The following is a 16452-nucleotide window of genomic DNA, read 5'->3' on the forward strand; positions in this document are numbered from 1 at the left end:
GAGTCAATGTGAACTAAGACCTTCCATTTGTGTCAAGACAGGCCTGGGGTTCTCTGATCTCTGGTAAGATGGCAGGAATCCTAGCCATTTTCCACGGGCACGTGGGTGGAGTTTTCCTCATCCGCAGGTGGTGGCAGAGGCAGTGCTTCCTGACTCCCAGGGGGGTTCCAGCCTCCCCTGAACATTGTACACAGGACCAGTGGCCTGAGTGATGATCTCCCACAGCCCTTAAAGCCCCAGTACCCTGCTCTGAGTTCGGCATCTGGCTCCGAATATCCCTCAGCCACAGGCTTAAGTACCCACTCACTGCTCTGTGAGTGCACTCTTTCTAGCACCCACAGATTTCCCTGTCTTGGTTTTGAGCTTGAATCTTTGTGGAAATGGGTCTGTGCCTGTGTGTCTAAGGTGTGGGAGTCTCCCCTGGGTCAGCTCAACCAGCCCAATCCTCCCTTATTATGATTATTTTGTACAGTTAGCTTTTTCATAGGTATAATGGGGGCGCGGGCACATACATTGCGGCACCGGGGCTTTGGAGCACAAACTTTCCTGCTGTCACATCCCTTCCTCCCAGTAAAAGAACACCTTCACTGAAGTCTGAGACCCTGTCTCCAGAGGGGACAGCTCTCCTTCTGCAGGGAGAGTCGGGCTTCTAATGTGGTCTGCTCCCCCTCTCCCTGCATCCCCTGGAGAAAGATGGAGAACATCCTGAACAGCTTCCTCAGGAAGTGACGAGAACAGAATGCTTCATGAGGCACGGGGGCGCGGAGAGCAGCTGGTTACCGCGTAAGTGAGATGGAAGGAGGGAAGGATGGAGAAAGACGAGGTCCTTTGGTGGAGAAAGATCTTGGACCAATTTTACAGACAGTAGGATGTCAACAAGAACCGTTTCCTTCCCTCCTTCCCCTTCATTCCCACACTTAGGTGTGTGTGTATGTGTGTGAGTGCACGTATGTGTGAGTGTATGTTTATGAGTGTGTATGTGTGAATGTGTTTGTGAATGTTTGTGTAGCTGTGTGTATGTGTGTGTTAGTGTGCGTCTTTCTCAGTGCGTGTGTGTATGTGTGTGAACATGTGTGTGTGTATGTGTATAGTGTGTGTAGGTGTCTGTGTGTGTAGTGTGTGTCTGTGTGTGTATGTGTGTAGTGTGTGTATGTCTGTGTGTAGTGTGTGTAGTGTGTATGTGTCTGTGTGTGTCTGTGTGTGCATGTGTGTACATGTGTCTACGTATGTGTGTATGTCTGTGTGTGTATGTGTGTGTATATGTGTGTAGTGTATGTGTCTCTGTGTGTAGTGTGTGTATATGTGTGTGCATGTGTGTGTGTCTGTATGTGTCTACGTATGTGTGTATGTGTGTGTATGTGTGTAGTGTGTGTATGTGTCTGTGTGTATGTGTGTAGTGTATGTGTCTGTGTGTGTGTAGTGTGTGTAGTGTCAGTGTCTATTTTTGTGTCCGTGTGTGTGTCTGTGTGTGTGTGTATGTCTGTCTGTGCGTGTGTCTGTGTATGTCTGTGTGTGTGTGTCTGTGTGTGTATTTGTCTGTGTATATGTGCGTGTATGTGTATGCCTGTCTGTCTGTCTTTGTGTGTGTCTGTCTGTCTGTGTGTGTGTGTCTGTGTGTGTGTGTGTGTGTGTGTGTGTGTGTGTGTGTGTGTGTAGAGAAAAATGCGTGGTCAAGACACAGGGAGGCGGGAGAGCTCAGTTTGAATCCCAGCCTCATAGCCTCGTTGTTCTCTTGCAAATTGCTTCTCTCCTCTGGGCTTTTATTTCCTAATTCTAATTCCCCAAATTAGAGCATTGTATTAAATTTGTAGATTATAAACATGATTTTAGCTGTGGAACCCTTATTTTCAAATGCAGTCTTTCATGGAAACTGTCATGTAAAAGAAGAGCTGCCTCCGATGGACAAGGGCCAGAGCCCCAAAGCCCAATGGCTTCATTTCCTTCTCACCACATGGAGGAGGCAGATCACCAGGGTCCCTGGAACACAGTTTGAAAACTGCCAGTCTATGTACAGTTTCTTCCAGTTGGGGTATTATAATTATGGTGAGAAGGAGAAAACTTTCCTTAGCCATGAAATTCACGAGACAGAGCTGAAGTGGAAAGATTTCCCTGAAAACAGGAAGTCAAAGCTGCCAAAGTGTGAAGCAACATGGTTTTTAGACCATATTGCGTTCTTTCTTATAGAACCTTTCACCTCAGTTTGGGGTAAGTTTTTGATGGTAATGGCCAGCTGTTGTGTAGACACGGGAACATTGCTGGGCTGGAAAGAAGTGCCTTCAGTAGCCAGCTATGAGTCATTTGCGAATTCAGTTGTGAAAGAGGGGAGTGGAAGAGACTAGTCACTAGGAGATCACTGACGATTAAAAATGTTCTGAGATAGAGCAAATTATTAATGTACTCACAAAAACTTATTGTGCAAATACTACACGTCAGGCAAACCACTTGCTCTGCATGGAGATTATAGTCTAATGGGAAGACAGACACTGAACAATGATGCTTTATATGGAAAAGGAAGTACAGGGTTATAAATGACCAGAGAGGAAGGTCTCAGCCTGGACCGGCGGGTCAGGGTGGTCCTCCAAGACAGACAGAGATAGAGACAGACAGAGACACAGAGAGACACAGAGATAGAAGGAGACAGACACAGAGAGACAGAGACAGATGAGAGAAGCAGAGAGAAAGAAACAGAAAGAGACAGAGAGAGAATGGGGAGAGGGGTGGAAAAGGCGTCTTGGATGACTACAGATTAGGGAGATAAGTGTGATTTCAGCTAAGGTTACAGGTATAGGTGACCCAAAGAACCAAAATGGATTCACTTTCTAATGCACCGACCTGGTGGGTAAAGCAAACTCTTTGGTTATCTTTATATTCTACTTGGTTCCAAAATGTTTGAGCAAGCAGCTTGCAAAGATATATAAAATGTACAAAATAACAGACTAAAAGAGTGGTGAAAGAAAAAAGTAGAGCTGCAGAGTAGAGCCAGGAATAAGAATAAAAGTACTCGTCAGAGTTCCCTAAATTCTTGCTACAGATGAGTCACAAATTTTACTCAAAACTTCTCAGCAATCAATGGAGAAAGAGCTTGCGTTTCCATATTCAATGATGTAATTCACAGTGTTAATGGGACAAACATGGAAAAACTGTTGACAGGAAAGCAGTTAGAGAGTAAAATTCTTCCGGGGTCCCCTCTACTATAAACCATTCACTATGGATGCTGATACAATGTTGTCTGCTAAATTCTTTTTTACCTGGCTTAATCCAGAGGGAAACTTCAAAGCATCAACCTGCCCTGCCTCTTATTATCCCCCTAACCCTGATATCTTGATACATTGCCTCTCAAGACTTTTCCCTCCCCAGAGCCTACAGCACAACTGGTCATTTCTTTATCTGAATATAGAAACAGATGCTATAAGTTGGGTTGGAGCTTCATTACTATTATTCCCTTTGAAGAACATTATTCATTCATAACTAATTCAACTTTGGTTTTGTTTTAACATTTTTGTTCCTCCTTCTTTCATAGTTATTTGGGAATGAAACCATTCATAAAATTGTTCCATTAACAAATCTATTTTTGAATAATGCTTTTAAAATTATTGTTTTAAATAAAGCTCCTGGTATAGAACTTCAGTGGTGATCTTATTGAAACTAATCCTAACTAGTTAACAGAAGTCAGTCAATCCTCCTTTTTCTTTTTTTTTCTTTTTTTTTTTTTTTTGCTATGCAGGCCTCTCACTGTTGTGGCCTCTCCCGTTGCGGAGTCTGGACGCGCAGGCTCAGCGGCCATGGCTCACAGGCCCAGCCGCTCCACAGCACGTGGGATCTTCCCGGACCGGGGCACGAACCCATGTCCCCTGCATCGGCAGGTGGACTCTCAACCACTGTGCCACCAGGGAAGCCCCTCCTTTTTCTTTATGCACTGAAATCAGGCCTGACTTGAGAAATTAGTCATTTTTTGTTTTTCAGTTTTTTTTTTTTTTTACAGAATTTGCTTTACTATTTCCTTCTTCATCTCTGGATGATGCCAAGCATACATGTAAGAATACGTATTTTCAATGAACGGCCTTGGTGTCATGTAGACATGCACTTAGGATCTCCTTAGCTTGTTAGTGTGTGCCTTTGTGTATGTTATGTAACCTCCTTCCCAAGCCTTACATATCTCATCTCTTAGATAAAGATGATTGACACGCCTATCTCGTAGCATGGTTGTGAAAACTAAAGAGAAAAAATTGTGTATATTAGAGACTTTCTGTAGTAAGTAGATGAGGACAATAAATGATCCTATCTAATAGGGTCATTTCAAGGATTAGACGAATACATTTAAAGATGCATCATGGAGGAAAAAAACATCAGTTTGATAGTATCATCCTTCACCAAGGGTATGAAGAGATAGCTGCCCTATTACATTGCTGACAGGAGGGTCCATTGGTAGTCGCTCTAGAGAGAACTTGGCAGTGTCTATTAAAATTTAAAAATATACATGTCCTATAAGCAGCAATTCAACTTCTCAGTTTCTACCATAAAAGTGCATATTAGCAGGAAGTGTTTGTACAAACATGCATGTTGCAACACTGTTTGTAATAAACTAGCAAAAACTGGACACTACCTAAATTGTCCATCAGGGAGGAATAGGTACATAAATTTTGGCATATCAATTCTATGAAACAATGAAAAAGACTAAGGTAGATTTATATGTGTAACATGGAAAGAAGTCCAGGAAATAATGATTGAATTTTTAAAAATCAAGGTATAGAATGATCATTCAATATGATTTCATTTATGTGAATACATAGAGAGCCACATAAAGCAGCACAATATATTTTTGATTGGTACATATATGAATGTTATTAAGCAGAAAAAGTATAAATTTACATGTCTGCCAACATAAACCATAGCTACCTCTTGGGGAGACCAGGAAGGGATTAAAATTGAGGGTTCTGGTTTAAACATTCCTTTACCTATGGTGTTTGAATTTTTTTTTTAATAGGGAATTTGTATGTTATAGAGTTGAAATGAAGTTTTTAAAAGCTTCTGGGAACAATGTCTGGCATATAATAAGCTTCTAATAAGTGTTAATTCCTTCCTTTGGCATAAAATCTCTAAATCATCTACCAAGTGAATTTGGATTTATTTATTCATTTATTTAGCAAATATTTATTAACACAGAGTTTGTCCCAGTCATAGCCTATGCTTCAGGGAAACAGTAGAGAGTAGTTCACAACTAGAGTAGAAGGAAGATAAATAAACAAGAAAAAAAATAGTAGTGCTGTAGGAGCTGATGGATGAAACAGAGGATGCTATGGGAATGCACTGCAGTAACTCTTTACTGTGTCTGGAGGAGTCAAGGGCCAAGGAAGGCTTTACAGACAAACTTCAAAGTCATACCCCTCCTACACATAAACTCCCAGTAATCCAAGTGGTCAGAGAATGGATCAAATACCAGCATGAACTGAAAGAAGGACTGAAGCAGAAGAGTTATAGCCAAAGTTGATGCAACTTAGGGAAGGCTGTCGTGATTCACCATGATTTACATACACAACCACTAAAGAAGCAAGACTTCATAAACGTTTTTCCTTTGCTCAAGATCCATCTTGTAGAATAGGATCAAAGACAAATCAAAATCCACATTCAGTTCTGCTGCAAACTCACTGACTTGGTTGTCCTATCTCAGATCATGTCCTAGAGATCTGGGATAGGACATAGAAGGGGCTTTCATGAAAATGAAAGCAGGGGTGCCAGAATCACGGAACAGGCTGCATTCAAATTCCGGAGCAGCAGTAGAAAAGATACAAACTCTAGTCTATGGAGTGAAAGTAAATTGAGGATGAGGTGAAAACAGAGAGTAAGTCAAATACCCACACAAGAGCAAGAGTGAAAGCTGGTCTAGGGAACAGATACGGAATCAGAGCTGCCAGAGGAAGACTCTCTTCTCTGACTCCGTTCCTTAAGTCAAGTCCCACCCAGTCACTAGGCAGTTTCAGCCAAGAAAATTAACCGTATGGCACTCTGCTCTTCTTTAGGGCTTCTCCCTTACCCTTATCTCTGCTCTTTGCTCACTGTGTTTTCACATCTTTGGATCTGCTGGTTTAGGTCCCTATTTCTGACCCCAGGGCACACCATGACCCCACAGATGTGACCCTGGTCTCTTTTCACACACGGTTTACAGGTACCCTACTGCTTTGCTGGCTCCGAGTAACCACTGCTGAACCCAATTCAATGAGGGCTCTCAGGTCAGAGAGTCAGCCTTCCTGGTCAGTGTCAACCTTTGGATAGGTAGGTGTCCAAGGCAAAGGGAACAAAAAATTTGTCCCAAATAGTGAATGGACTGGTATGAGTGGTGTTTTGTAAACAAGTCTCTAATCAATGCTCAGGGTCCTAAGCCATTCCCCAGCTGGCGCTAAGGCATCCTGGACACAGCGCCTGAGGCCATAACGCTAAGGAATATCATAGCAAAGCATACTTATTTTCTATAGCAAGTGATCGAAATTGAAACCCTACCAGTCTATGACAAGAAAAGTAAAAGGAAGAAACAAACCTTTGTAGAGCCTAATTACGCAGTAGACATGTAGGTTGGAGATCTTATTTGAAAGAGCTTCTTTAATTTATTATTCAGATTCCTACTATTACTAATAATAAGTGGGCCACTTATTATTATGACTACATATAGCAAAACTTAAGGGTTTTTTTGGTTTGTTTTTTCTTTTAAACTTAAGGAACTATAAGACACAGAGAGGACATGTGCTTCTTTCTCTCCTTGAGTTTTCTCAATGTATCTTTGATCTCCTTGTTTCTCAGACTGTATATGATGGGGCTCAGCATGGGAATCACAGCTCCATAGAGCATGGACACCACCTTATCTTGGTCTAATGAGTAGCCAGCACTAGAATGGAGATACGAGAAGAGACCAGAGCCATAGAAGAGAATCACTGTGGTCAGATGAAAGGAACAGGTGTTGAAAGCCTTTGTTGGCCCTTGGGTTGAATGGATCTTCATGACAGCAGCAATGATGTAGCCATAGGAAACCAGGACCACAAGAGCTGAAGTCCCACCAACTGTACACACAACAAGACAGTTCACTACCTGGCTGAGGAAGGGACTAGAACAAGACAAGACCAGCAGCGGTGGCAGGTCACAGAAAAAGTGGTTAATGATTCGTGGCCCATAGAAATGGAGCCAGAATATAGAGCTGGTTTGGACTGATCTGGTGAGGAATCCCCCAGCGTGTGCTGTAATGGCCATCCCCATTAGATGGTGGGTGCCATGAGGCTGTGTGGAGCAGAGGGTTGGAGATGGCAGAGTACCAGTCATATGCCATGGCTGCCAGGAGACAGCACTCCGTGCCTACCATCCCAATGAAGAAGAAAAATGGAGCAGCACAGCCCTCAAAGGAGATGGTCTTCGGCTCCTTGAAGAAGTCACAGAGCATCTTAAGGGCTATAGAGGAGGTGTATGAAATATCAGTGAAGGACAGTTACCGAGGAGGAGATACGCAGGGGAGTGGAGGTGTGACTCCATGTCAATCAAGACAATAAGGCCCAGCTTCCAAGCCAGAGTCATGAAGTGGATCCCCAGAAACAGTGCAAAGGGGGTAACCTGCAGCTCTGGATGCTCTGAAAACCCCCAAAGGATGAAAGCGGTCATCATGCTGATGTTCCTTCCCAGGGCCATCTCTCTTCTCTCTGCTGCCTTCAGAGCCCCAAGATGAGATTCCTGGCGCAATGAAAATCCAGGTGAAGGAAGCATTTTGTTCGGTCGTGGAAACATAGATGCCCCAGAGCCACAAGAGACAGTGGAAGGCAAATGGCCCACCTCCATCCAATGCAGAAATCCCCTCTACAGCATTTATTGGGTCTTTCAAAGAGATTGTTGTCACCCTGATCTGATTCCTTTGTTTATGCAGAAGTGACGGGTCCCAGAATAAACCGGCATTTTTGCATGATCTGGACCACATCACCTTCACTGCCCATGTCACGACTTGATCAAAGGAGGTTATTAATAACACTTGGACTAACTACCCCCACTTTTGTTCCAGTTGATCCAAGCATTGTGATTGGATTAATGAGCCACTCAGATTTATACTAGATTTATTTTCTTTTTTGAGAAGAAATGCCTAGAGGGGCAATTTTGTGTTTCTTATCATCATAGTCTGTTCTGACCAGGTTTTATGGGGTCAAGGTGTTCCTTTTCCTTAAAGCAGAGGAGTGAAGCACTTAGAGATGTGAAGAACTGGCCTCCCCTTTAGAGATTAAAGAAAGGGATAAGGAAAAGAAAGTTCAACACTGAAATGCTTATGGTCATTTTGCACAAATATTATCTACTGACCTTGCCCCATGTGTTGGATAGAGAAATGCAGATGATATACAAAGTAATAAAACATTACTATTAAGTTGAAAATATTCAACATACTGCATGGGATAGTCAGGAAACAGACAAATCACAGCACAGTGTGACAGTTGCTCTAAGCATAGTATTTGTACAGTGCCCTGGGTCCTGGACATAGCTTCTGAGAGGAGCTGTGTTTGAGGAGTATTCCAACATGAGGAAGGGGTTACCAGGATGAAAATTGTGTGTGTGAGCAGTTGACAGGTGGTTGGCTCAAGAGCTTTATATTAAAAATGGGAAAAGCATTTGTAAAAGCACAGGAGACCATAGTGTTTGAGGAACCTTAAAAACAATAGCATGGCAGGAGCACAGGCTAAACAGAATTAAGAGAAGATAATATAAGGCTACTTTTGAGAAACAGCAGGGGCTGAACAAATTGTGAAAGATCTTCAAAAGCAAAGATGGTGAGGACATTTGTTGAAATGTTTCATATATGTAATTGCATTTACTGTATATATAATTGCACATACTATATATATATATATATATAATTGCATATATGTGTTTGCATATTCATATTTAATTTCAACCTTCTCTCCACTTCTGGACTTCTGTCCCCTTTGCCCTGCCCTCTTCTTTTGATAGGACTTATCACCTCCTACTATTGCATATAGTTCATTGGTTTGTTGATTATTGTCTCTCTCCCTCATCAGGAATGTAAGCTCAATGAAGACCAAGATTTTTAGGCATTTTGGTCTCTTTTGTTCACTGAAGTATCACAAGCACCTAGACCAGTGCTTAGCACATAATAGATGCTCAATACATATTTGTTGAATAAATACCATGCTAAGGAGTTTGACCTTTTCCCTATGGCCAAAGGGAAAACATGAACATTTTATTTTTGTTTGTTTTTTAAATTTTACTTTTTTTTGTAAACAAGGAACTAGCTGTCAAGTACATGTTTAACAATATAAGTGAGAGCAGTGTAAAAGGTGGATCAGAGGGAAAGGAGGCTGAGGAGGAAGACTGGAAAGTTGCAAGAATAGAAAGCTGCATCAAAGGCCAGGAAGAAAGCTGATGATGATTTGAATTAAAATAGGTAGATGTAGGGCTTCCCTGGTGGCGCAGTGGTTGAGAATCCGCCTGCCGATGCAGGAGACACGGGTTCGTGCCCTGGTCCGGGAAGATCCCACATGCTGCGGAGCAACTAAGCCCGTGAGCCACGGCCGCTAGGCCTGTGCGTCCGGAGCCTGTGCTCCGCAACGGGAGAGGCCACAACAGTGAGAGGCCCGCGTACCGCAAAAAAAAAAAAAAAAAAATAGGTAGATGTAGAAACAAATTCTTCCCTGAGATGTAACACCACCATTCATTCTGCAGCGCAGTTGAGAAGATAAACCATAAATGGCCAGACAACTCGTCCCTCCCCCTTCATTTTTCACAGTTACAGTTATTTTCAAAGGTATATTTTATTTTATTTTTTATTTTATTATTATTATTTTTTTTGTGGTACGCGGGCCTCTCACCGTTGTGGCCTCTCCCGTTGCGGAGCACAGGCTCCGGACGCGCAGGCTCAGCGGCCACGGCTCACGGGCCCAGCCGCTCCGCTGCATGTGGGATCTTCCCGGACCGGGGCACGAACCCGTGTCCCCTGCATCGGCAGGCAGACTCTCAACCACTGCGCCACCAGGGAAGCCCTCCAAGGTATATTTTAGTAAGATTCATCATGATTCTTGCTACTTCAGCCTCAAGGTTCTATGATAACTAGTCTATTACATTTTTAGAGTGTGATAAAAGCTAATTGCCAATTATTTTATATGATTACTACATCGATAACCTGGTCATTTTGACCTGAATTATCTGAAGGTAAAGATATAGAAATAGAGTATGAGACATACATTAAATTTCCTTATAATAATAACTATATATAAATTAGTTTGCATGGTCTGAGAACCACCATCACTTACTTTAGTGTTTTTAAGTTTCTACAAAATTTTCACCTCCGTCATGGTATTGGTGGTCCTCCAGAGCATGGCCTTGACGTCAGACACAGCTAGTCTCCAATCCTTGCGTCACTATTCACTAGCTGTGTGGCCTTGCTCAAACTGACACAGGATTCTCAAGCCTCTTTTGATTTCCCTCTGCTGTAAAGGGGACGCAATACTAGGACTACCTCCTAGGTTGTGAATATTAAGTGAAATAAATTACATCATGTTTTGGAGAGAAAAATAAATACTTTTATTATTTAACAAAGGATCCGCACTGTCAGGGTTTGAACCCAGATGTACTTCATCCCTAATGCAGGCTCTGCTCTCCACTGCACTGGCTGACTAACCCCAGGTGCATGTACTTGTACATAATAAGTGCCACATCAACCATTTGCCCTTTATGATGTAGGAAGTAATAAAAACTTTGTTATTGCCAATATTTATAGCAACGTGTTGGCTTATTTGATAACACTTACCACACTCTGTATTTACTCTTTGTTTACTGACTTGTTCTGTCTGTATCCTTAACTGTGAAGTCTGGGAGGGCATTTTAACCTTAATTCCTTGCACTGTGCCTGGAATAGAGTGGACATTAAATAGTATTTGCTGAATAGTTCAATTTACAACAATTCCAAAAGACGTGTATTACAGACAGGAAGCTCATTGAAGTTATGACAGCTCAAGGAGATATTAAATGACTAAACCAAGATTTAAACCCTTGATTCTTTGACTCTAGAGCCTGTTTTCCCTGAGTGCTATGAAAGAATCTGGCCATGGGTCTGGGCAATCCATAGGACGATAGTATAGATGGAATTGCAATAGATATGATATTTCCCCATCCCAACTGACTGGACAAGACTGGTTATGTGGAACTTGAATTCTGAAAATCATTGTAAAGAGTTTTCTTCTCCTCAGCCTAAGCAAGTCCATTTATATTTTAACAAAATTCAGCCACTACCAAAATAAAGAGGAATGAAGTTCTAATGTGCTAATTCCCAAATAAATGATATAATTGAGGTATAGAGCGTATTTGTACCTCACATGACCGTGTAGGGTATGATGAAGAAAACTTAGAGAGAATAACGTGCGGGAAAAGAAATGTGTTTTCTGCTTTCATCAATTCTTTCTCCTTATCTGTTACAGTGCATAGTAGATTATAGATTTCCAATGAATATATGTCATCTGGCTGAATAAAGGGCTATAAAATAGTTACTATCTAGACATTATAAACTTTCCCTAATTCCAAGACTATTGGATCTGCCCTATTTTAAGTACTCCCTGAATATCCAGAAAATTCTGGTGATATGCCTAAAATAATAAAATATCAGAGATAGAAACCAGTTAGCCTAGCCTTTGTCCATTATAAATAATAAAACTGAAGCCAAAGAGAGAGAGTTATTGTCTGTACCGCTGGCTGGTACCAGAGGTGAAATTAGGACCTAAATCTCATTCTCCAAGATTAGCTCTTTCTGCTTTGCCTTATTCTAAATCCTGGAGTTTCAATGGTCACTAGAGAGAATCCAAGGAAATTATATGTTTCTTTTTTAATTGCAGACACACACATGCACATATTCATGAGTCTAGAATAGCGTAAAAAGCCCTGGACTGAAACCTTTAAAAAAAAAAAAAAAAGAAGAAGAAGAAAAGTGCTGATTCAAGTCCTGTTTCTCCTACCTTTCTGCTGTGTTACCTTGGGAAAAAATATTTGCCTTTCTGAATTTTAATCTGCTTATCTCCTGTCTATACTAGAAAAAAATCAGCTTAGATCATAGTTTTCTAGTCCACTTCCCTTCCTTCTTTCTTTACTTCCTTATTTCCATTTGTAAATAGCAGAAACTTTTTAAAAATGAGAGCGTCCACAGAATTCCAGAATATAAAATAGGTCAAGTGCGGCTCCTCTGGTTAAAGTCATAGCAGTAGGGAAGAGGACTCCAGCATATTGCCTGCTCCACCTTCCTCATTTTCAAGGGTCTTTCTAACTCTCCCATTCTGTGATTCTAGAATTCACCATGAACCACATCTAAAGAAGGGCAAAAGGCAAACTCACCTACAACTCCCTAAACTCTGGGTTTCGGTCAGATGGCCAAGACCAGAAGCTTGTAACAAGAATGAAACCCATCTCTGCTTTTGCATCTGGAGCACTGGTGTTGGCCAAAAAGATAAACACAATTTATATGTAGCTACTTTAAATTGGCCACCAAGGGAAGGACTTGATGGGGCTTTAAAGCAAGGTCCATTCTCTCCCTCATACCATTGGATCTCTCTAGTTGTGGGGTATGACATATCCCAGAGAGAACCTACTGGCAGCTTGGCTGCCCATCTTGGCTTGGAGGGAAAAAGGATGCCAGCTTTGGTTGGGTGGAGTTGATTTCCATTGGCCCCGCTTCCATTATATTTCTAGTCTCTGGTCTGGTTCCAATAAGGTATCCCTAGAGGCAGTGAAAGCCAAGAGTGGCTTTCGGCTTCAAAATAGGTAACTATATCATCAATGGCAGTTACCTTTGTAAAGCACCAGTTATTTTACAGAACTTCTTCAATGTAAAAATATCTTTTGAATGACTCCAAGGGTTGGAGCTAAGACTGAATGGGTAAAATTGAGAGAGAGAAAGAGACAGAGACAGAGAAATTATAAGGAAACAATAGGAGAGTCCAAAGGTACAATGGATGTTCTGGAAAGGAGTAAATTCTCCATCACTGGAAGTAAGTGAGGAGAAGATAGTACAGCTGGCAGTGATGATCTCACTTATATGTGGAATCTAAAAACAAACAAACAAAGTCATAGAAACAGAGAACAGATTGGTGGTTGCCAGAGGCAATGGGTGAAGGTGACCAAAACAAATTTCCAGTTATAAGAGAAATAAGTTCTGGAGATGTAATGTACAGCAGGGTGACTATAGTTAACAACAGTGCAGCATATATTTAAAAGTTGCTAAGAGAGTTGATCTTAAAAGTTCTCCTCACAAGAAAAAACATTGTAACTACATGAGGTGATGTATCTTAACTACATAAACCCATGTGGTAATCATTTCACAGTATACACCTGTACCAAATTGTTATGTTGTACACCTTAAACTGATACAATGTTATGTCATTTGTATCTCAATAAACCCGGAAGAAAGTAAAATAAATAGGCTATCTGAGACAGAGACAGAGAGACAGAGAGACTGAATTAGTTGACCTAATGGGTTCTTCAAAATTCTAAGATTCTATGATTTTGTACAATGAGGAGAAAGAGGAAAGAAGACTGACAGGTAGTACTATTTTTGGCTGTATAGATTGGGCTTTTTGTATCCTTTATTTCATAATAGCCTCACAGTAGCTCCCAAAGGAAAGCATTCTTAAATGCATTTTCAGGCGAGAAAAAGGAATTTTGGCGTGATTGGGTTTTTTCGTGTGTGTGTGGTACGTGGGCCTCTCACTGCTGTGGCCTCTCCCGTTGCGGAGCACAGGCTCCGGACGTGCAGGCTCTGTGGCCATGGCTCACGGGCCCAGCCGCTCCGCGGCACATGGGATCTTCCCGGACCGGGGTACAAACCTGTGTCCCCTGCATCGGCAGGCGGACTCTCAACCACTGAGCCACCAGGGAAGCCCAAGAGAAAAAGGAATTTTGGAGACATGCTTGCCAAAGGTCATGCACAGAGGTTGTGATAAAGCTGGCATTTGAACTAAGGTCTTCCAGAATCCAAAGTCCACGTTCAGTCCTCTACACCCCACGTCGCCCAGCCCCATAAGGACATGAAAAACGGATGGCAATGGGGAAGAAAATCACATGATAGGCCTCATTTTTCAAAAAAAAAAAAAAAACAACTATGGGTCGGGAGTTTAAAAGAAAAATAACTTTTGGTGTTTGACTAAGGCCAGATTTCCTTCATGTCCATGTTTTGTTTATGATTTATCAAATATCCAACTTGAAAAGACTTGAAATCTATTTGTGTGTCTGGCGAAAGGACATGCAAGGAGCAGAAGGAAGTGGGTATTGTGCAAACCCACAGGACTCTGCAGCTTCTCTCGAGGATTGGTGAAAGATGGCAGCCACACCCTGTTTATGTTGGCAGCTCTTCAAGCTGCAGCGAGATGAGAAAAATCTTCTGCCTCCTGCCTTCTCCACTCCCAAACCCCATCCACTTCTCTTCGATCAGGGTCATAATCGCTTACTGGGAAGCTAAAACAAATTATACCCCTTCCCCCAATTCCCAGCTCTTGGCCTTAGGCCTACCTTCTTGAGATCCCTCTAAGGCTTGACACTGGGGAAAGGGTCACCGTGGTCAATGCAGTAGTTTGTATGTAATTAGCTTTGCTAGATTAAAAAAATATGTGAACAAAACCCCAAAAACCCCCTAGTCTCTTACTCCTCGTTGCAGAGTGAAGGGTGTAAGGATGGAATTACTGGAAGACTGTGGTGTTTTTAAAAAATTCCGGCCTATCTCCTTCCCTTCTTCCCAAGGCAAAATTTCCGAAAGGACTCTCTTTCTTTGCTATTTGCAGAATAAGAATATCCTCAATAGAATAGAGTCCGCCTTTCGTGGCATCTCCATCCCAGTCCCTTTTTGTCAGGCAGTTTCAACCTGATTGGTCACAATCTGCCAAAGTCTTCCAACTGCTTTCTTTTTGCCTTCAGACTCTTTCCTCCTTAACCTGCAGGAAGACCTCCCCCGACACAGGTCCAACCGTGTCTTTCCTTGTTCAAGAATATTCATCAGGGTTGTTCATTAATAGACTGATGACATCCAAGTTTCTTATCCTGATCCTCAAAGCCCTTACCACCCACTGACGCTTGGTGAACCTGGCATGGAAATCAAAGATAGAAAAATATGAATAAAAAGCCATTGGATGTGGCAAGAAGGAAGTGGTGATCTGCCCAGCACAGTTTCAATAGGAGCCCATCAGTCTCGGTTGGAATATCTGGAGTGGGGATCACAGAGGGTTTGAGTCAAGCCAGGTGCAGAAAAAAATGAGATCCCAGTTTAGCAGTAAAAGAAGAGAAGGAAATGGCAAAGCTGGTATCATGGCTGGCAATGTCAGGGGAAAGAATTCTCAAGATGAGGGAAATTGGAACAGATCTGGAGGCAGAAGGAAAGGCCTTGGAGATGGACACTCTGCTGCAGTAGTTCTCAGCCACGGCTGCTCACAGGTCACAGCCGGCCATTGGCAGAGCCAGAATTTAAGCTTTTGTGCCTCCAATCATGAGAGATGAAGGAAGGTTGGATGAGAACAATGGAGGCAAATGGTAATCAGTGAATCAGGGAACCCAGAATCAGGAAGGGAGGGGCTTTAAAAGGGAGGAGGCGGCACAGAGGACAAAATTTCAGGACGTTAGGCTTTTGCTTAAAGCTGGTCTCGTCCGCCTTTGCCAGTAGTTGTTTTAGCTCATTGAAAATTACACAGAAGTTTATTTACTTTTCTGGGTCCAGGGTAAATGGAGAAGGTAGTCTCTGAAATCCATTCTCAGTCTTAGAATAGATCTATAAACCAGCATGGTAAAACCTAGAAAATAGTTGCTCAACCACACGTGTCAGGCAGATGTCGCCCTTCACACACAGTGTCTGTTGTCTATTCTGTAAGAGACTGATCATTCAGAGCTGTTGGGAGTGGTGGGAAGGGTTGAGGCTCTTCTGGGAAGCTCATTGCTGTGGTATCCCCTGATGAGAGAGCCCACCCCCAGACGTTCCTAAAGAAGCCTTTCTGGGACACAGAACATGGACAAGCATGGAGCCAGTAGGAATCATGCATCCAATTAACTGTGTATTGCAACGCTGAGCTGTCCCTTAAAATAGACCTTAAAATGACCCAGAGCTGATGTTGCTTGGGAAATGTACAACCACTCTGAATTTGCTTGATCTGAAAAGTAGCATATTTCAGTGGGCTGCATTTCAGGGAGAAAAGGCAGCTGTGATTGGATACAGGCAGTCAGGTTGATAAATGTTCGCTGGAGAGCGCTATCCAGCTGGATCCCAGACGGTGGGAAAGGCCTTGTCTATGAGACCATAAAAAGCCAGATGAATAAGGAACATTTTAGTCTACATGGATGTTGATGTCTTGGAGAGGCAAGAGAGGAAGAGAGGAGAGAGCAGCTGTCGGGTATCAAGTATCTGTTTATTTTACTGGATCATTAATGAGCTGAAAATCTGAAAAGGGTCTTGAAATTCTC

The 16452-nt window shown here is 42.3% G+C and overlaps 1 protein-coding gene across 1 annotated transcript; it reads right to left on the bottom strand.

Annotated features, from left to right (window-relative positions):
* Positions 1-6705: 6705 nt before the first annotated feature.
* Positions 6706-7740, bottom strand: LOC131759714 (olfactory receptor 5A1-like). Its single transcript, XM_059069129.2, is given in 3 exon segments — positions 6706-7264; positions 7266-7467; positions 7470-7740. Coding segments are annotated over 3 exon segments (1032 nt in total).
* Between the last annotated feature and the right edge of the window lie 8712 nt (positions 7741-16452).

The sequence above is a fragment of the Kogia breviceps genome, chromosome 7, assembly GCF_026419965.1.
Source record: "Kogia breviceps isolate mKogBre1 chromosome 7, mKogBre1 haplotype 1, whole genome shotgun sequence".
Lineage (NCBI taxonomy): Eukaryota > Metazoa > Chordata > Mammalia > Artiodactyla > Physeteridae > Kogia > Kogia breviceps.